The sequence below is a fragment of the Nicotiana tomentosiformis genome, chromosome 8, assembly GCF_000390325.3.
Source record: "Nicotiana tomentosiformis chromosome 8, ASM39032v3, whole genome shotgun sequence".
Classification (NCBI taxonomy): Eukaryota; Viridiplantae; Streptophyta; class Magnoliopsida; order Solanales; family Solanaceae; genus Nicotiana; species Nicotiana tomentosiformis.
Window position 1 is genome coordinate 8252738 of NC_090819.1, and position 22222 is coordinate 8274959.

The window sequence follows — 22222 nt, forward strand, 5'->3', positions numbered from 1 at the left end:
AACCAAATTGATTCTACATTGTTGGTTATTCATAGTTCCATCATGAAATGACTATCCTTTCAATTTGGTTAGAATTTCGTACTGATAACGTGTTATGAAATAAAATTAATTTAGTAAAATATGAACAATAAATAGAGATATAGAGAGAATGAAGAGATTTTCTTCTTCAATTGTATGTATTTTCCTATATATTACAAGGCCTTTATATATGCATGAAAAGTGAAGAAAAATATGTCATTGAATATGTCATTAAGCATAGAAATATGTCATTGAATATGTCATTAAACATTTGAGAAGATAAACGCGGAAGAGTAGACATACACCATAATTTAATTTTTCTTATAACGGTAATTGAATAATCAAACAGTTGAAAGTTCAGATAAATAATTAAATTGGTTAGCTCTAAAACGACGTCGTATAGTGCAGAAAACGAGTATATACTTGTACAACTGGCGAAACATATGTCTATATCAAATTATCAACATATTGGCCACGATTAAATTTCATTGTATTAAATTATTACTAATATCTGATATTGACGTAATCACAGAACAGCAACCAGAAATTACAGTTATAGAAGATAAAGAAGAAGCCCCATCAACTTCATTCTATCTGTCGAACGTATCTTCAATCTGAATTTCATCATATTTCTGTCTAAATTCAAAAGGGTAATTTTTTTTTTCTTCTTCTTTTTCTTTACATATCAGCTAATCCAATGTTAATTCATTGTATTTTGATGCTTTTCTATTCTCTAAAATTAATAGATCCACTTGCAGTAATCATCCATGTTGAATTAATGGTTTTTATCATTTTTTGAATTCTTGATTTAATCCATCTAAAGATTGTGTCTTTATATATGCCATTTTTTTATTTTCCCCTTTTTGCTAAGTTCTCCAAGTTATTTTCTAGTAGTACCTGTTTACTTAGAATCAAATTGACCTGAAATACAAGTATAAAGATTGTGTCTTTTTTGATATGTCATTTTCTGATTTTTCCTTTTTAGTTAAGTTCTCTCAGATATTTTCCAGTTTCAGTTTACTCAGAACCAAATTGACCTGAAATACAAGTATAAACATTGTTTGATTAAAAAAAGAAAAACAAGTATAAAGATCGTGTCTTTAAATATGCCCTTTTTCTGATTTTTTTTTTTCCGTTTAGCTAAGCTCTCCAAGATATTTACCTGAATAGAGTGGAATGGATACAGAGGATTCATATAGCTGATTCCAGCTAATATGGGATTGAAGCACAGTTGACTAATTTGTTAATAGATTCTGTTTAGTTGTTGCCTTTTGATGACTTTGTTGCATATTAATTCTGAATTATTGATTCATTCTTCTGTTTGTTGGGCATTGTTATAATTGGGGAATTCGAGTTAAAATTCACTTACGCTGCATGACTTGGATCTTGCCATCATGAATCATATAATTGCTAATGAGATATGCAGTAGGTGAAAAGAATTTTGAATCGTGCACAAAATCAAGTTTAACTTTTGCTAGTTATCACCGACTAATTAATCATGAAGGCCTAAGATATAATATGTTCTACCCTTAGTACAACTGATTGACAAGTTGGCATAAGATGTGGAGTATTCAAATCTTTTATATTTGTTTAATTTGGGGCTGGGTTTTTGCTTGGAGGTGTTAGCTTTTGTGGAACATATCAGTGCTTTTGATACTTTGCTCGTAGGGATTAAAGAATAGCTACTTAAAGAAGGAAGCATACACCCTATTAACATCTTTTTAGTTATCATTTTGAGGACTTTGAAGAAAGCGAACCGCTGTTGTTTTCTGTTGTTACTCACAGCTGGAAGTACAACTTTTTGCTCGTTGTTAGGCTGAAGCAGCAAGAGCGGTTTCTAATGTAAATGAAACTCCAGGTTTTGCTTGTAAATGAAACTCCAGGTTTTTAGTTATCATTTTGAGGACTTTGAAGAAAGCGAACCACTGTTGTTTTCTGTTGTTATTCACAGCTGGAAGTACACCTTTTTGCTTGTTGTTAGGCTGAAGCAGCAAGAGCGGTTTCTAATGTAAATGAGACTCCAGGTTTTGCTTGTGATGAATGATTTACCATGATTCTAAATTGCACGAGAAGAGGATAGAGTAGTCATAGAGATATTTAGTGTAACTTCTTTCCTTGATATGTTTTGCATTGGCTGACAGAATTAGCGGGCATTGTCTCTTGCTTCGTTTATTGATGTGGGGAGATATTTATGAATTTTTAAGCATGTACTTACATAGATTCCTTGGCAGGTGTATAGCTCCAAAGTTCAAGAACTTTTGGCGTTTTGCATTCACATAGTCAAAAATAGCAAAGAATGGTCACGAGGTTTGTTCAATTTTCATGTTTGTCTGGTTTTCAATGATTTTTCTAGAGCCAATTAAAGTGGCCTCCTCCTCCTCACCCTCATTCCAAACCTGCTTTTTTGGTTGAACAGCTATGGCGAGCTCTGAAGTCAGGGGAATACCATGTCGCATTGTTTAGAGGGGATCAAGCATTTAGGTGCTTCCCTGCTGCAGTGTTGTGATAGGCAATCCACGGGCCTTGAAGATCCCGAGATTCTTGCACGAGAGACAGTTTGTATGCTATCTGAACACATCTATCTATACATATTTATCTGCCATTTGTAGAGCATAAAAAATGAAACCACGGAGGATATAAACTTTAGTATTTTTCTTCATTTCGATCAAACATAAGCGATGTTATCTGGTTCTAGGTTTGTCTTATTTAATGATTGCCTCATTCGGGAAATATGATTTTGATTTTGAAGATCATTACAATTATAAATTTCTCTAATTTCACAATATGTTTTATTCTCTTTTAATGCCTGTCAATGCCAATGTTGTCATAGGCGACAAAAGCAGCTAGTGCAAAGTGTAATTAAAGCGTGTACTTCAACGAAGAACGGATTGCAAGAATGGTAACTAATGAAATATATAAAACCATATGAATCAAATTATTTTAAGTATTTGGTTCAAATGCAAAGTTATACTAGTTTCCATTTTATAATTCTAATTTCATATACCTGGTTGTTATTTTTCTAATTATTCTAATTCTAAGTATTCTAATTATTTTTCTTGTTTATGCCTGCTTCAAAACTGAATCTATAGGTGTTTAAGTATACACCTTAGCGCCTCGATGCATGCCCTAAATTTTCGCGTAAGGGAAGCAATCCACTTACCTAGCTTCAATTTTAAATGCCTCTCAATGACACTGGTCGATATGTAAAAGGTTTAGAATATAGATTTCTGACATATACGTTCTAACCATATGTATATGTGTTGTATGACTTCGTTGCTTGCATATATGCTTCAATTTTCCTTCTTGTGGCAGTTAGCGTCAGTGAGATCGAAGCTCTTTATGAGCTTTTTGTGAAGATTAGCAGCGCAGTGATTGATGATGGTCTGATCAACAAGGTTTGGTCTCACATTTTCTTATAAGACTAGTCTTTCGGATACGCGTGTACTTCGTACTAATGAGTAGAATACTATAAAAGAATTACATAAATTTTATATTAAAAATTATGTTCGAGTTATCGTAAAAGAAAAATTAAAGAAAAAGATATAAGTTTTTAGAAATAATAATTACCGATCTTATTAATTTAATTACTCAATAAAGTAAGAAACTCTATCTAAAGAAGTATGATATTTTTCTATACATATGCGATATGTTCCTATTTTCAATTTGTACTGATATTTTTCTATACATACGCGATATGTTCCTATTTTCAATTTGTACATGAGTGTATTTTTATTTACTCCTATATATATATAGCTAGAATATTTATATATACTTTCTTATTTAATCATATAAGTAGGCCTACGTAAGTATTCGTTATCTTTTAATGATTATCCCATCGTCAATTGATTATATATGTAAAGTAACTTGCATAAAAGTTGAGATATTTATGTTAGTGATCGATTTTATGTGTTTATTCTACGTTTGTGTTTAATTGAAGTGATAAAATCCGAATAGATTTTAAAGTTTAAATATCAGGATTTTGTACATAGTTCAAACAAGGAAGGGTTTGGTAAACAAAACATAGTAGATTTAAAATACCTAAAAATATAATTAAATGACTATTTTGTCTAGTGTGAACTCTATTTTTAAAGGGTAAAAAAGACGATCGACATTACGCTAAGGGCCTTCGTGCTTTTAATATAGTATAGATTACAACTTTTGATCGCTAAGTTTAGTTACTTTTCTTAGCATAGATGTTTAATATATTTGTATCCAGCTTTGCTTTTGAATTTGAACATTTCACTATGTTATAGGAAGAGTTTCAATTGGCGCTATTCAAGACAAGCAAAAAAGAGAGCTTGTTTGCTGACAGGGTAAGTTCTCTGTACATTCATTAGTCTTTCATTGTTATCTAGCTTTACTGCATGATACTTCAAGTTTTTATTGTCTTCATTTCTTCTTACTCCGACACGTTTTATTGCAGGTGTTTGACTTGTTTGACACAAAGCACAATGGACTCTTGGGTTTTGAGGAGTTTGCCCGTGCACTCTCTGTTTTCCATCCGAATGCTCCTATCGATGATAAGATTGGGTGTATGTTAATTGGTTACATGAATAACAATGATTACCTCCAATTTGTGCATATCAGCTTCTAATGATAGATTACTGTTGTAGTTTCTTTTCAGCTATATGATCTCAAACAACAAGGCTTCATCGAGAGGCAAGAGGTAAACCTTTCATAATATGAAGTTGTTAATTATAGATGTAAACGTCAGTCTATTTTAATGTGTTGACTTACTCTTCTCTTCTTTCCTACTATTTCTGAATGTTAATTATGGAGTGCATGACATAAAAAGATAACGGCATCTATTATGCAGGTGAAGCAAATGGTGGTTGCTACCCTTGCTGAGACTGGTATGAACCTTTCAGATGAAATTATTGAGAGCATAATCGACAAGGTATTTCAACAACCTACAAATAAATACTATTTTTGGTCAAGTTTTCATTTGAAGGAGTGGTTTTCTTATTTATATCTACTTAGTAAGCGACATATACAATACTACTTTCCCTTGATTATTTGGTTTGTTGTCTATCTCATTAAAGTTTAGGGGCACGTGAATTGTCTCGGTTGCTTAGAACTGTAGGGAAAAGTAGCACTTCCAATCCCCAGTGGTCACAGGAACATGACATTGTATTTTCTTAAGACCTAATTCGTTTAACGTCAGGGTAATTGACTGATTAGTTGGTGAACAGCTTATTTAATTGGTGAGGGGGTGATGCTTAAGTCTTTCGCTCTCAGAACCACATCATATTCGTAGAGACAATTTAGTGATTTTAAAGTAACAACAACAACAACAACAAAAATCCCACTATAATCCCATAAGTGGGGTCTGAGGAAGGTAGTAAATACGCAGACCTTACCCCTACCGTGAATGTAGAGATGCTGTTAATAGACCCTCGGCACAAGGAAAAATGAAAATAAAGCAGTAGCAACAAGTAATAACGAGAACAAGATAATAAGAAAACGAGGCGAAAGGAACAACATGTAGTAATAGAAATCTAACAATAATAGAATACAATATTGACAATTATAACACTGGAATTGTCAGGAAACACACTCAACTACCTACTAACCTTCTACCTTAATCCTCGACCTCCACAATTTAGTGATTTAAAGTGTGAGCAGAAATTAAGGACGGAACCATCTTTAGCTTTGTTCCTCCCATAAACTAGTACCGACAGTGTTTTATACCAATTGTGTCAGAAAGAAAGAGGTTGAGAAACCACTCGACTTCTGAGTTTGGAGTCTCTTCTTTCAAGTCTCCCCTGAATTGTGCCACAAAATGGTTAGTATAAATATTCTATATTGGGAATATGCTCGTTTGTTTGACTTTTGATTTTGGTTATTCTATGTTAATTATATGTTTGCAAAGACCTGGACATTCTCATGTTTGTTATAGTTCATCCTTATCAAAATCCCTTTTTTCTCCCTGGGAAGCGGAAGGCGCAGTTCGGATGGTAGCAATTGCAGGATTTAGCTTTTTACTGCTTAACCAATGTTTGCTTTATTTGGGCAGACTTTTGAAGAAGCTGATACTAAACATGACGGAAAGATTGATAAGGAAGAGTGGAGAAATTTGGTCCTGCGACATCCTTCACTTCTGAAGAATATGACCCTTCAGTATCTTAAGTAAGTAGCACGTGGAATAATGTGATCACTTCAAATAGAATCACATATTGCAGATTTTCTGTTAGTAGCACGTTTTTATTGACCTGAAATATCATATTTCACTTAAACAGGGACATTACAACTACATTCCCGAGTTTCGTCTTTCACTCAAGAGTCCCGGATACCTGATATGGAATTGGCAAACGGACTTGCTTACGGAAGTAGTTTTGTTTCTTTAGAGCTGCAGTTCGCGGTGAAACTATATATCTATTTTGCTCATATATTTTTGAGTTCCAACATTTTCATGATTTGTTATTCTTTTTGAGAGTAGTCCTTGTGTACTTTTGTTGCCACTTAATAAATGTTGTGTAAGTATCCTCGTAATTTGTTGGTCATTGCTCATTATTAATTTGCTTGATTAATGTGTATTTCAATTCAGACATCTTAATCTTAATAAAGATTAGTACTGCGATAGAATCCACAAGTTGTATTTGCAACTCGATCTGACTTTACCAGAAAACATCTACTTTTTCGGGGTATTGCAATAGGTTTTCTTCTTGGAGTTGGTCATTGTGGTATGATTGAAAAGGTAATCAACCCATAGTGATTCTCAAATTCTCATAGTATGCTTTAGAAACTTCTTCTTGCAAAAGCTGGAAATAGGCAGCCCCAGCGTTAATGGATCCTTAGCAACTCAAAAAAGAAAAGAGCAAACTTCCAAGTATGAGAATTTGCCATCAGACCATCTTACACACGTAAAAGAAGAATCAATTGTAGTGAGGATCACAAACTATGAAGCTCTGCTCTAACATTTTGAGGAAATGATAGACATGGATTTGAGCGACTCAAGCTCTCCCAATTATAAGAATTGATGATTGCACTGCTACTAAGGACTTTTGAGTTTTGACAGTCAAAAAGACGAGCAGCTAAAAGAAAGTTTTACTACATGGGAGTACTGGTTTTTTACTTCCTGGATTTTTTCGAGTTCATACGCAAACTTTCTCCTAATGATAATGGACGCAAGTTTTAGACATAGGCTAAAAAAGTTCATTCACAGAAACACAACCAACAGCTGAGGGCAACAGAACTTCAACAGGTTAACTATTCTATTGGGACTATTGTTAAAAAGAAAAAGAAAAAGAAAAAAAAAGGCACATAAAGTGCAATATGGTAAGGTAAACGAAAAATGTAACTACTGCAGGTAACAGAGAATACCAAAAAAAACTACTATAGACTAAAAGCTTAATCGACTTCCTCCATCTTGCTGCCTTCAGCATCAGCTTCCGGATCCTCCAGTGCTGGCATGTCAACATCAGCATCCCCAGAATCCTCATCAATGCTGAGCCCAAGTTTCAGCATCCTGTGAATTCTGTTACCAAAGGTGTTGGGATCGTCGAGGCTGAAACCCGAGGTGAGAAGAGCAGTCTCGAACAGCAACAGGACCAAATCCTTGACAGACTTGTCATTCTTGTCCGCATCAGCCCTCTTCCTAAGCTCATCCATGATGGCGTTCTCTGGGTTTATCTCCATGGTCTTCTTGCTAGACATGTATCCAGCCATGCTAGAATCCCGAAGTGCTTGCGCCTTCATGATTCTCTCCATGTTTGCAGTCCAGCCATACTCGCCAGTAACCAAACAGCAGGGAGAGTCCACAACACGGTCTGAAACAACGACCTTTTCAACCTTGTCACCAAGCACATCCTTAATCACCTTGCACAGGCCCTCAAATTTCTCCTTCAATTCTTCGTTCTTTTTCTTCTCATCCTCGCTTTCATCGAGTTTGAGACCTTCCTTGGTAGCAGAAACAAGCTTCTTACCCTCAAATTCCTTCAGCTGACCAATACAGTACTCATCAATAGCATCAACCATGTAGAGAACCTCATAGCCCTTCTTCTTCAGCTTCTCGAGGAAGGGTGAGTTCTCAACAGCCTTCTTGCTCTCACCAGTAATGTAGTAAATATCGTTCTGACCTTCCTTCATCCTGGTCACATAGTCCTTCAAGCTGGTCATGTCATCACCACTTTTTGTAGAGTGGTATCTCAGCAGTTCAGCAAACTTAGACCTGTTCTGTGAATCCTCATGGATACCAAGCTTGATGTTCTTTGAGAAGGCCTCGTAGAACTTGTCAAAATCTTCCTTGTTTTCAGCTATTTCAAAGAATAGCTCAATGCACTTCTTTACCAAGTTCTTGCGAATAACCTTAAGGATCTTGTTCTGCTGCAACATTTCTCTGGAAATGTTGAGGGGAAGGTCCTCAGAATCCACAATACCCTTCACAAAGCTCAAATATTCAGGAATCAACTCTTCACAGTTGTCCATGATGAACACTCGGCGAACATACAGCTTGATATTGTTGGGCTTCTTCTTGGTGTCAAAGAGGTCAAAAGGAGCCCTCTTTGGAACAAAAAGAACAGCCTTAAACTCCAGCTGGCCCTCAACAGAGAAGTGCTTCACAGCCAAATGTTCCTCCCAGTCATTAGTCAGGCTCTTGTAGAATGCAGCATACTCTTCCTTTGTGATCTCCTCGGGCTTCCTCATCCATATGGGCTTCTGCTTGTTCACCAAGGACCACTCATTAGAGACTTCCTTGATCTTCTTCTTTTTCTTTTCTTCCTTCTCCTTTTCTTCGTCAACCTCCTCTACCTTCCCTTCCTCGTCTTTCTTCTCCTCTTCATCCTCATCATCAGAGATTTCCTTTTCAATTGTCTTCTCAACCCAAAGAGAGATTGGGTAGCTGATGAACTCCGAGTGCTTCTTAATCAGGTCCTTGAGCCTGCGCTCTTCCAGATATTCAAGCTGATCCTCCTTGAGATATAGGGTCATTTTAGTACCCCTACCGAGGTTCTCCCCAGAAGTGTCCCTGGTGACAGTGAATGAACCACCAGCTTGAGACTCCCAAACATACTGTTCGTCATCGTTGTGCTTTGTTGTCACAATAACCTTCTCAGCCACCAAGTAAGCTGAATAGAAACCAACACCAAATTGCCCAATCATGCTAACATCAGCACCAGCTGCAAGAGCTTCCATAAATTCCTTAGTCCCGGACCTAGCAATTGTACCAAGGTTGTTCACCAGATCTGCAGTAACACAAACAGGATGAGTATGTTGCAATATAATGCTATTTAAGCACCAAGTACTTCCACAAATTACTCTAACTTACCAGCCTTGGTCATACCGATACCACTGTCAATGATAGTTAAGGTATTGTTGGTCTTGTCAGGAATAATGTGGATAAAGAGTTCAGGTTGAGCGTCAAGCTTGCTCTTGTCGGTCAAGCTCTCAAAGCGAATCTTGTCCAAAGCCTTTCATAAATTATCACAACATAATCAGACTCTTCATACATATTTGAAACATAAGTAAATGAATCGTTCATCATATCATACAATATAACATACACGGACACACAACAAGTCTTTGACAAGAGTAACACTGATTTGTAAGACACTCCAAGACATGCACAGAATCGACTCAAGATTAAAGTTTTACTAATTGATACATTGAACAACATCCCCTTCAGCTTAATCGATCTGGAACAAGCAAATTCAGCTTCTAGGGCTCCAAGATTTCCCTTATAAACAAAACTCTTTAATGTACGCCTCAAAATACTAAACAAAGAGTCCACATGATTCATAAACAAAATTTTCCTACCAGCTGCGGTTAGTGCATACTCATTAACAAAACAATAGATCAACACCCTGATCAACATTGTAATGATATCTACATCTTAAATTTGCACATGCCAATATCTGTTTCATGAATAACAGAACAAACAATTCTACGCACTTGTCAACCCATTCATGTAAGGAACAAGGCAGTTTTCGTGATTATAATCTTAAAAAAAATATTATAATCATCAAACAGGACACTGACAAACGATCTAGTTTTCAGAGTACAAAAAATATCTCAAAACCCCAGGTTTATAGCCCCTAATCACATCCATTGAGCCAGCTCTGTTGTTTCTCCAAACTACTAACATCAAATCACAAACACAGATACATCTAGAATATGAGCAGAATTAACTACAGAGAGCGCCCACGATCAAAAAACTTTAACATTAAATTACAATAAAAAATAAAAAATAAAATCATGCACTTTATATACGATCAGAATCAATTATAGAGGCGTCCGCAATCAAACAACTAACATTAAGTCAGAAAAAATCATTGCGTTTAATAAAAGAGCAGAATCAACTATAGGGAGCGTTCACAAACAATTCTCAATGTACAAAAAGACAATGCGACTCCAAATACAGACACATATCAAGCACTTATCAACCAGTTCTTTTTAAGACCAAGGCAATTGTGTGATTTAATCTATAAAAAGGGCTCAAATCATCAAAAAGAACCTAAATTGTCAATAGCTCTAGTAATCAGAATACGAAAAAAAAAAAAAAACAAAAATCATGAATTTAAAAGGCTCAAATCATCAAAGAAAAACTGAAACCATAAATAAATAAAGACTCAAATCATCAAACAGAACCTAAACTAAACGATCTAGTTATCAGAGTACGGACAAATCGCAAATCATCAAAAACAAAAGCTAAAAATTATTATTAAAAAAAACTCAAATCATCAAACAAACAATCATGCACCTAATATATGAGCAGAATCAAATACACGGAGCTTATCGCGTTAAATAGACAATGTAATTACAAATTCAAATAGAAAATCGAAAAGAGATTTGACTTACATCAGAAGAATTGCTAATAAGTTCCCGGAGAAAAATCTCCTTGTTGCTGTAGAATGTGTTGATAATAAGACTCAAAAGCTGGTTAATTTCAGCCTGAAAAGCAAAGGTCTCTGTATCCGCCATTGCCGATCTAGCGATGCTGCTGCTACGTCAACGATTGTAGAAAGCAAAGGGGAGAGAAATTAGGGTTGAGGACGGCGAGAGAACAGTAGAAGAAGCAAAGATAGAGAGATTGGTGAGGGAGGGTGTTTATATTGATGTTTGTTTTGGGTTTCTAGACTCTTCTATTGCCAAGTAATTTATTAGAACCTTCTAGACTATCAGATTTATTAAGTATTCTCTTTGTTTCCTTTTAAGCTAGTGTTAAAAGCAGCGATGATAATTTAACAAAATATTAATCTTATAAAGGTATGATTTAATATATTAAATTATTTTAATAAATATTAGTAATTATTTTATTATTTCATGTAGTGTACAGAAATATTAGAAAATCTATACAAAATAAAAGAATACACATTAAATAGTAATCGAATAAATTATTTATTCCTTATTATTCTTTATTATTATTAAATTAGCAAGTACTTAGTAATATATATTTACTAATATGACTTTTTAGTAACTTGTCAATTATTTTTATATTTTGTAATTAATTCGATTTTATTATAATATAGATATATATTTATTACTCTGAAAATATCCTTTTTTAAAAACTTATGTTATACTGTTCAAAAATCTTCAATTGTCTAAATTTATCAATAATTTCATTGAATGTTATTTATTTATTATTTATTAATTAAGTCTAAAAATATCATGAAACTGTCTTCATCCCCATCTTTTCGTACATTCTTTTCTACTATAATATTTGATTAGTTTTCTTATTTTGAAATTTACTGAAAATTTAAATAATGTAATATTTTTACTAAATTATAATTTCAAATTCATCAAAAGTATAAAGATATAAGCCTTTTTATTATTTTATAAAAAAACTATATATATATATATATATATATATATATATATATATATATATATATATATATATATATATATATATATATATATATATATTGGGGGATCGGGGAGAGAGAGAGAGAGAGAGAGAGAGAGACTACTATATTAGGAAAAAACTACTACCCAATTTGAATTGAAAGTTTTTTTTTTAATTTCTTTATTTTCGTTTTAATTATTTTAAAAAAATTTAAAACTCCAAGTTAAAACTATTCCCTAATTTGAATTGGCATTTTTTTTAAAAATAATTCTATAACTCCAACTTGAAACTACTCCCCAATTTGAATGGGTATTTTTTTTTTCTTATTATAGCTAATTATAAGATATTTATATTTTTTAATTCAAATAGAGTAACAAATTAATTTAAAATTTAAAAATTCAAAAGATTTTTTAGTTAGAAATGTAGTTTATTGTAAAATAATTTTGAAACCCCAAGTTGAAACTACTCCGTGATTTGAATGGGTAGTTTTTTTAATATATATTTTTTCCTCTTTTTTTTACATCTAATTTTTTTATATAAATAATTTTAAAACTCCAACTTGAAACTACTCCCCAATTTGAATGGGTATTTGATTTTTATTTTTTTATTTTTTTATTATAACTAATTATAAGATATCTATATTTATATCATTCAAATAGAATAACGAATTAATTCAAAATTTAAAATTCAAAAGGTTATTTTAGTCAGAAAAGAAGTTTATTTTGTCTTAAAATTTCAACTTGAAACTAATGCCCAATTTGAATTGGCAATTTTATTTTTTTAATTTCATTTTTAAATTTTTTTAATTTCATTTTTTATTTTAAAATAGTTTTAAAACTCCAACTTTGTTGGAGCTTTGTCCTAAAAATATCGTCTTATGGTTATACCACTTGGCATTATTTAATTATTTACTTCTTATATATATATATATATATATATATATATATATATATATATATAATAAAATAGTTATTTATATAGACTACTATATTAGGAAGAAACTACTCCCCAAATTGAATTGAAAGTTTTTTATTTCTTTATTTTTGTTTTGCTATTTTAAAATAATTTTAAAACTCCAACTTGAAACTACTCCCCAATTTGAATTGAAAGTTTTTTTATTTTTTATTTTCGTTTTATATTTTAAAATATTTTTAAAACTCCAACTTGAAACTGCTCCCCAATTTGAATGAAAATTTATATATATATATATATATATATCATTTTTTTTATAGCTAATTATAAGATATGCATATTTATTAATTCAAATAGAGTAACCAACCAATTAATTCAAAATTTAAAATTCAAAAGGTTTTTTAGTTAGAAAGGTAGTTTGTTTTGTCCTAATGTCACTTGGCTTTTTGTGATTATGTCACTTGTCTTAATATTGTATTTTTGCCTCTCCTTTTATTATATATATATATATATATATATATATATATATATATATATATATATATATATATATATATAATAAAATAGTTATTTATATAGACTACTATATTAGGAAGAAACTACTCCCCAAATTGAATTGAAAGTTTTTTATTTCTTTATTTTTGTTTTTCTATTTTAAAATAATTTTAAAACTCCAACTTGAAACTACTCCCCAATTTGAATTGAAAGTTTTTTTATTTTTTATTTTCGTTTTATATTTTAAAATATTTTTAAAACTCCAACTTGAAACTGCTCCCCAATTTGAATGGAAATTTATATATATATATATATATATATATATATATATCATTTTTTTATAGCTAATTATAAGATATGCATATTTATTAATTCAAATAGAGTAACCAACCAATTAATTCAAAATTTAAAATTCAAAAGGTTTTTTAGTTAGAAAGGTAGTTTGTTTTGTCCTAATGTCACTTGGCTTTTTGTGATTATGTCACTTGTCTTAATATTGTATTTTTGCCTCTCCTTTTATTATATATATATATATATATTTGAATGGGAATATATATATATATATTCATTTTTTATTATTATAGCTAATTATAAGATATGCATATTTATTAATTCAAATAGAGTAACCAACCAATTAATTCAAAATTTAAAATTCAAAAGGTTTTTTAGTTAGAAAGGTAGTTTGTTTTGTCCTAATGCCACTTGGCTTTTTGTGGTTATGCTACTTGTCTTAATATTATGCTTTTGCCTCTTCTTATATATAGATATATAGATATATAGATATATAGATATAGATAATTAAAAAAAGAAGTAAATAATGACCTTTGATATATAAGTATAATTTATATATATATATTATATATTATAAATAATTTTACATTTATGATCTTATTTAAATAACATGTTTGGCCAAGCATTTAAAAGGTCAAATGTAGTAGTCCTATTTTTCAGAAGAAGAAGATTAAGTGGGCGTTGGACATAAGAATTGTAAAATTCTAAAAAAAAAAAGTGAAAAACAAATTTTAAGCGAAAATGGTATTTGAAAATTAAATTTGTGTTTGGACATGAATATAATTTTGGGTTGTTTTTGAAATTTTGTGATTGATATGAGTGAATTTTTTTGAAAAATAACTTTTAGGAGTTTTTTAAAATTTCAAAAAATTTCAAAATTCCTTCAAGTGAAAATTGGAAATTTTATGATCAAACACTGATTTCGAAAAAAAATAAAAAAATTTCGAAAAACGTTGAAAAATTCTTATGTCCAAACGAAAGTATTTTAGAAAAATACGCGTTTGACCAAGTTTTAAGTACTGACATAAGCGATATTTTTTAATTTAACCAAGATCTAAGAAAGTAGCTCCTCAAGGAATTAAGGGCTTTTGACTTCAGAATTGTCTATTAAATTTCCATATTGTTAGGGGCGGCAGTTTGGTTTAAGAGATTAGGTAGGTTATTCTATTTAAGATTAAATTTATTTTGTAATTAGTTGGAGGTATTAGCTAAAATAGAGACTAGTTTTTGTGTATGTGCGTTGCACGTGTACCTCACGTCAATAAATATTAAATTTTGTGTTTGACTTATAAAATAAATATTAAAGAAGAAGTATAAGTTCGTGTACCTCGCGTCAATAAATATTAAACTTTGTGTTTGACTTATAAAATAAATACTAAATAAGAAGTATAATGTCACGACCCAATTTCATTATAGGCCGTGATGGCACCCAACAACGTTGTAAGGCAAGCCAACACTGATCAACTAGTGATTTCACGCTTAGATAAATTTGTAAACGATAGCTTTTTCCTTATTAAAAAAAGATATAGGAGTTTGTAATTTTAACATAAATAAATGAAAGCAATTAGTACTAATCGTAATCATATGAGCAAACCAAAACCATAAGTCTGCTAGTGTGTGTGCCAAGACCTGGTGTCACAAGTATGTAGGCAATCTAGTAGAATATACAAAACAATGCTAGCCTACTATCTGAAAGGAAATAGACATAAAATAAAAGAACATAAGAGAGACTCCACCTGCTGCAGAACGGCCCAAAAGGACAGCTCACCGGGAAGTCTCGAGCTGGAAAATCAGGCTATGCGCTAGACTGGTGGCCAGATGCATCTGGCTCAAATCCTGTACAATCAGGTACATAAGTGTAGCGCGAGTACATAAAAATATGTACCCAGTAAGTATTTAGTCTAACCTCGAAGAAGTAGTGATAAGGGGTCGATTTTGACACTCATTAGGGCCAATAATATAATAACATGTGATTCTAAATAAGCATGATACACATAACTAACAATAAACTAAGAACAAGAAATAACTGTACAGTTCTTCCATCATATCTAAGAAACCAAAATACTTCCTTCATTTTAAACAAATGATCTCTAAAACAGTAAATTTATACCAATTATAAAAAGGGCTTCCACTTCTATTATCACACACAAATTCCATCGAGAACGTTCGGCCCGATCCAATATGAAAATGTAAGTTGTGCACTGCCGATGGTCGAACGACGTGAACCATAGATGCATCTATTAACCTGCCGAGGCGAACTGCCCGCTCCCATGAGAATAGTGGAAATAGTCACCCCGCTCACGGAATATACTTGCGACGAAATATAACGTAATTTTTCTCAATTCTTTTCAAAATATTAATTTACTTGAAACCTTTGAAATCTTGAAACCCTCAACTTAGTTCCATTCAATGCAAATAAATAATTATGTTCAGATAACGGTACCCACAAAGCATGGTGTAAGCCTAGAACTACCCGGACATAACAAGAATAGTGGCTACGTACGGACTCTCGTCACTTCATGCGTACGCAGCCCCCACAAAAAAATCATATATTAATTAAGTTCACCTATGGGGAAATTTCCCTCTTACAAGGTTAGAAAAGAGACTTACCTCGCTTTAAGGCCTACTTTCCGGTCCAAGCTTATGCCCAAACCTTCAATTTGGTGCCGAACAATCCAAAACTATCCAAATAGTGTAGAAACTAATCAATATAGGCTTAAAAGTTCATATCCCTACTATTTAAGTAATTTCCCAACTTTAAATGCAAGATTCCTAAAATTCACCCCGGGCCCACGTACCCGGATTCCGGAATTTTTCAAAGAAAGTTGTTATCCATAACCTTAGAAACATAAATATATGATTCTCATTAAGTTCCATAACCATTTTCGTGGTAAAACTCCATTTTTATCAAAAACCTAGGTTTTCTTCTAAACCCATGATTTTTACTAATTTACATATCATAATCTACCCATAAATTATGTATTAAACTCACATGAGGTAGAAACTACTTACCTCACAAAGCTAGGTCGAAATTCCCTCCTTAAGAGCTCCCAAATCGCCCAAGATTGTAATAAATGACCCCAAAAATGCCTAAGTCCCGATTTTAAACTCACTGCCCATGTCTGCCTTCTTCGCGATCGCGGAAGAGGCCTCGCGATCGCGAATGCAAACGGCCCAGGCCCGGGAAAATTTACCCATCGCGAACGCGACATGAGCAACACGAATGCTGAGGTTCCTTGGCCTACCCAATGCGAACGCGAGGACTTCTTCGCGAACAACGCACCCAGCTTAGCCTCTTATACGCGAACGCGGGCCAGGTCACGCGAAGGGTAGAGGGCCCAAATCTCCGCGAACGCAGTCCTGCGCACGTGAACGCGAAGGGAAAAAGCTCCCCATCCCACAATACACCAAATCCTTCATCGCGAACGCGAGGGTCTGACCGCGTTCGTGAAGAAGGAAACCAGAAACAGAAATCTAGTGTGTTTCAACTCAACTCCGGGTAGTCCGTAGCGCACTCGAGCCCCTCGGGACCCCGTCCAACTACTCCAACGAGTCTATAAACATAATACGAACTTGCTTGAACTCTCGAAACACATAAAACAACAACAAAACCAAGAATCACACCCCAAAACTAAATTGAATCAAACTTTGAACTTTAAGTTTCTAAATCGCTCCGAACGCGTCGAATCATACTTATACTACTCGGAATGACACCAAATTTTGCGTGCAAGTCTTAAATGACATTACAGAACTATTCCTGGTCTCGAAATTCCATTCGGACCTCGATATCACTAAAACCTACTCCAAACCAAATTTAAAGAATTTCAAAAACCTTCAAGAACCAACTTTCACTATTAGGCGCCGAAACACTCCCGGGTCACCCAAAACCCAATACGAACATACGCCCAAGTTCGAAATCATCATATGAACCTATTGGAACCGTCAAATCCCAATTCTGAGGTCGTTTACTAAAAATATTGACCAAAGTCAAACTTGGCCTTTCAAGCCAACCTTAAGGAACTAAGTGTTCCGATTTCAACCCCAAATTCTTCCAAATCCCGAACCAATCATCCCCGCAAGTCATAAATCTGTAAAATCAAGTACGGGAAGTCTTATTTAGGGAATGGGGTTCTAGCAAGTAAAACGACCAGCCGGGTCGTTACATTCTCCACCTCTTAAACAACGTTCGTCCTCGAAGGGGTTTAGATTCATACTTGAAGTGCTGAATAAGTGTGAATATCTGCTCCGCATGTACTCCTCGGACTCCCAGGTCACCTCCTCGACTGGTTGAACCCTCTACTGAACCTTTACCGCGAAAATCCTCTTAGACCTCAATTGGCGATCCTGTTTAGCAACAATAGCAACTGGCTCCTCCTCATAACCCAAGCTCTTATCTAGCTGAATAGTACTGAAGTCTAACACATGAGACAAGTCGGCGTAATACCTCCGGAGCATAAACACGTGAAAAACTGGATGAACCCCTTATAGGCTAGGAGGTAAAGCAAGTTCATAAGCAACCTCCCCAACTCGACTCAACACCTCAAATGGGCCTATAAACCTTGGGCTCAACTTGTCCTTCTTCCCGAATCTCATAATACCCTTGATCGGCGAGACTTTCAAGAGAACCTTCTCGCCGACCATAAATGATACATCACGCGCCTTCCGCGTAGCTCTTATGTCTGGACTGTGCTGTGCGAAGTCGCTCCTGAATCAACTTTACCTTTTCCAAGGCATCCTTTACCAAATCAGTACCATATAACCTAGCCTCGCCGGGCTCAAACCACCCGATGGGAGAACGATATCGCCGACCATATAAAGCCTCAAATGGATCCATCTCGATGCTAGAATGATAATTGTTGTTGTAAGCAAACTAGGCCAAAGGCAAGAACTGATCCCATTGTCCCCCAAAGTCAATCACACATGCTCTCAACATGTCCTCCAATATCTGAACTGTCCGCTCTAACTGGCCGTCGGTTTGTGGATGGAATGTTGTGCTGAGCTCTACACGGGTCCCCAACTCACTCTGTACGGCCCTCCAAAAATATGAGGTGAACTAAGGGCCTCTATCTGATATGATGGAAACAGGCACACCATGCAACCGAACTATCTCCCGAATATAAATCTGGGCCAACTTCTCTGAAGTATTGGTAGTCGCAACCTGAATTAAATGTGCCGACTTGGTCAACCTGTCGACAATGACCCAAACTGCATCAAACTTCCGTAAGGTCCGTGACAATCCAACTACAAAGTCCATAGTAATACGCTCTCATTTCCACTCAGGTATAGTCATCTGCTGAAGTAGGCCACCTGGCCTCTGGTGCTTATACTTAACCTGTTGGTAATTTAAGCACCTAGCCACATACTCAACTATGTCTTTCTTTATCCACCACCACCAATAATGCTGTTTCAGGTCACGATACATCTTCGTAGCACCTGGATGAATAGAATACCGAGAACTGCGTGCCTTCTCTAGAATCCTCTCCCTCAAGCCATTGACATTAGGAAAACATAGGCGACCTTGGAGTCGCAGAACACCATCCTCGCCAATAGAAACCTCCTTGGCACCACCCCGTAGTACCGTCTCTCTGAGAACTGCCAAATGCGGATCATCGAACTGTCGGACCTTGATTTTCCCCAATAATGAAGATTGGGCAACAACACATGCAAGAACTCGACTGGGCTCTAAAATGTCCAACCTCACAAGTCTGTTAGACTGAATGTCCAAAGCTAGTGGCCTCTCCTCTGCTGAAATGAATGCCAAGCTACCCATACTCTCTGCCTTCCTGCTTAAGGCATCCGCGACCACATTTGCCTTGCCTAAATGATAAAGAATGGTGATGTCATAATCCTTCAGTAACTTGAGCCATATACACTATCTCAAATTGAGATCACTTTACTTGAACAAATGTTGTAAGCTGCGATGATCAGTATAAACCTCAAATGATATCCCATACAGATAATACCTCCATATCTTAAGAGCATGGACAATCGTGACCAACTCCAAGTCGTGCACATGGTAATTCTTCTCATGGATCTTCAGATGACGTGAAGCATATGTAATAACTCTCCCCTCCTGCATCAAGACACAACCCAAGCCAATGCGTGAAGCGTCGTAATAAACCGTATACATCCCCGAACCGAAAGGCAACACTAGAACTGGTGTTGTGGTCAAAGTTGTCTTGAGCTTCTGAAAGCTCGCCTCACAATCATCGGACCAACGGAATGGAGCACCCTTCTGGGTCAATCTAGTCAAAGGTGCCGCAATGGATGAAAAGCCCTGCACAAACCAGCGATTATAACCTGCTAACCCCAGGAAACTCTTGATCTCACTCACCGAAGTAGGACGAGGCCAACTCTGAACTGCCTCAATCTTCTTGGGATCCACCTTAATACATTCTCCTGATACAATATGCTCCAAGAATGCCATAGACTCTAGACAAAACTCACACTTGGAGAACTTAGCATATAGCTTCTATTCTCACAAGGTCTGAAGTACCACTCTCAAATGCTGGTCATGCTCCCCCAGGCTACGTGAGTAAATCAAGATGTCATCAATGAAGACAATAACGAAGGAATTAATATAAGGTCTGAACACCCGGTTCATCAAATCCATAAACGTCGATGAGGCATTATTCAAGCCGAAGGACATCACTAGAAACTCATAATGACCATATCTGGTACGAAAGGCAGTCTTCGGAACATCTGAGTCCCAGATCTTCAATTGATGGTACCCCGATCTCAAGTCGATCTTAGAAAACAACCTGGCACCCTGCAACTGGTCAAACAAATCATCAATACGTGGCAACGGGTACTTGTTCTTGATGGTAACCTTGTTCAACTAGAGGTAATCAATGCACATCTGCATAGTCCCATCTTTTTTCTTCACAAATAACATTAGTGCACCCCAAGGTGATACACTTGGTCTCACAAACCCCTTTGCCAATAACTCCTCAAGCTGCTCCTTCAGCTCCTTCAGCTCTTTCGGAGCCATACGGTACGGTGGGATAGATAGGCTGGATACCTGGAGCCAAATCAATATAGAAATCAATATCACGATCTGGCGGTATGCCTGAAAGGTCAGAAGGAAACACATCGGCAAATTCCCGGACTACTAGCACTGAATCAATCGCCGGAGACTCTATGATGGTATTCCGAACATATTCGAGATACACCAAACAACCCTTCTCGACCAGATGTCGAGCCTTCAGAAAAGAGATAACCCGACTAGATGTACTAAAGGAGGAACCCTTCCACTCCAATCTCAGCAACTCTGGAATCGCTAAAGTAACAGTCTTGGTATGACAATCAAGGATGGCGTGATATGGGGATAACCAGTCCATGCCTAGGATGACCTTAAAGTCAATCATATCAAGTAACAGAAGGTCTGCTATAGTCTCGTAACCACAGAATGTAACCACACAAGATCGGTAGATCCGATCCATAACCACAGAATCACCCACATGAGTGGACATATAAACAAGAGTGCGCAAGGACTCATGAGGATTATCCAGGAAATGAGCAAATAAAGATGACACATATGAATAGGTAGACCCTGGATCAAATAATACCGAAGCATCCCTACCGCATACAGAAATAATATATGTGGTCACGACATCTGAGGCCACTGCATCTGGTCTGGTCGGAAAAGCATAGAATCTAGCTGGAGCACCACTTGGCTAGCCTCCGCCTGGCTGAACAATAGCTGGATGACCTCCCCTGCCTAGCCTCCACCTCTAAGACGGCCCCTACCTGCATGTCCCTCGCTTCTGGGCGGTCGGATTGCTGGTGCTGTAATCATATGCTGATAACCCTGCTATACTGCCTTGCCCCGAAGTTTGGGACAAAATCTCTTCATGTGACCCGGATCCTCACTCGTAACAACCCCGCAGTGCCATAGACTGTTGTCCCAAAGTCTGACCCTAATGGCCTGAATATCCACTAGAAGAACCCTGGATGGCTGGTGAGCGGTATGAACTCTCTAGCATGGAACTAAAGTAGGCATTGGAGGAACCCTGATGAACTGGTGGGCGATAAGAACTCTCTAGCATAACACTGATATAGGGTCGTGCTGGAGCACCCCGAGGAGGTGGTGGTGGTGCTGGATATGTGGGCATGCTAGACTGACCCCTCCCAAACTGACCTCTGCCCCTAGCCGGGGAACCTCTAAACTCTCCCGAAAATCGGGTCCTCTTATCCTGCTGCATCTGCTCTCTACCCCTCTGGCGGTAGCCCTTAATCCTCCGAGCAATCTCTACCATTAGCTGATAATCAGTACCCATCTCAACCTTCGTAGCCATGCTAGCCTGAATACTGGGGTGTAACCCCGCAAAAAATTTCTGTACTCTCTCTGCATTAGTAGGAAGTATCATAAGTGCATGGCGAGACAACTCAGAAAATCTCGCCTCATAATAGGTCACAGACATCTGACCCTACTCGAGCTGCTCAAACTGACACCGTAACTCTTCCCTCTGAGAGGGTGGAATATACCCATCTAATAGAAGCTGTGTAAACTGATCCCAAGTCATGGGAGGAGAACCCGCTGATCTGCCAAGAAGGTAAGACTGCCACCATCTACGGGCCCTGCCCTCCAGCTAGAAAGCGGTGAAATCTACTCCATGGGACTCCAATATCCTCATGTTATGCAGTCTGTCCCTGCACCGATCAATAAAGTCCTGGGCGTCCTCATGCCGCTCACCCCCGAAGATAGGAGGGTGTAGCCTA

At 35.9% G+C, this 22222-nt stretch overlaps 3 protein-coding genes across 5 annotated transcripts; 1 reads left to right on the plus strand and 2 right to left on the minus strand.

Annotated features, from left to right (window-relative positions):
* Nucleotides 1–467: 467 nt before the first annotated feature.
* LOC104090618 (calcineurin B-like protein 3) lies at nucleotides 468–6510 on the plus strand. 3 transcript variants are annotated; one of them, XM_070182024.1, is made up of 12 exons: nucleotides 540–668; nucleotides 1804–1860; nucleotides 1970–2026; nucleotides 2250–2325; nucleotides 2435–2577; nucleotides 3331–3413; nucleotides 4272–4331; nucleotides 4442–4550; nucleotides 4632–4684; nucleotides 4835–4915; nucleotides 6035–6147; nucleotides 6258–6510. In XM_070182024.1, the coding sequence occupies exons 5-12, from the start codon at nucleotides 2466–2468 to the stop codon at nucleotides 6313–6315; spliced, it is 669 nt and encodes a 222-aa protein (XP_070038125.1). In that variant the 5' UTR covers nucleotides 540–668; nucleotides 1804–1860; nucleotides 1970–2026; nucleotides 2250–2325; nucleotides 2435–2465; the 3' UTR covers nucleotides 6316–6510. The 3 variants fall into 3 exon arrangements, with proteins under 3 accessions (XP_009594053.1, XP_070038124.1, XP_070038125.1); XM_009595758.4 differs by lacking the exons at nucleotides 1804–1860; nucleotides 1970–2026 and having other exon boundaries at nucleotides 468–668; XM_070182023.1 differs by lacking the exons at nucleotides 1804–1860; nucleotides 1970–2026 and having other exon boundaries at nucleotides 511–668; nucleotides 2250–2346; nucleotides 2457–2577.
* Nucleotides 6511–7159: 649 nt separating this feature from the next.
* Nucleotides 7160–11116, minus strand: LOC104090619 (heat shock cognate protein 80-like). Its single transcript, XM_009595759.4, has 3 exons — nucleotides 10816–11116; nucleotides 9287–9428; nucleotides 7160–9203 (listed from the first exon to the last, which is right to left on the minus strand). The coding sequence occupies exons 1-3, from the start codon at nucleotides 10936–10938 to the stop codon at nucleotides 7369–7371; spliced, it is 2100 nt and encodes a 699-aa protein (XP_009594054.1). The 5' UTR covers nucleotides 10939–11116; the 3' UTR covers nucleotides 7160–7368.
* Nucleotides 11117–20451: 9335 nt separating this feature from the next.
* LOC138897040 (uncharacterized) lies at nucleotides 20452–21798 on the minus strand. Its single transcript, XM_070182993.1, has 2 exons — nucleotides 21642–21798; nucleotides 20452–21053 (listed from the first exon to the last, which is right to left on the minus strand). The coding sequence occupies exons 1-2, from the start codon at nucleotides 21796–21798 to the stop codon at nucleotides 20452–20454; spliced, it is 759 nt and encodes a 252-aa protein (XP_070039094.1).
* Nucleotides 21799–22222: the final 424 nt, after the last annotated feature.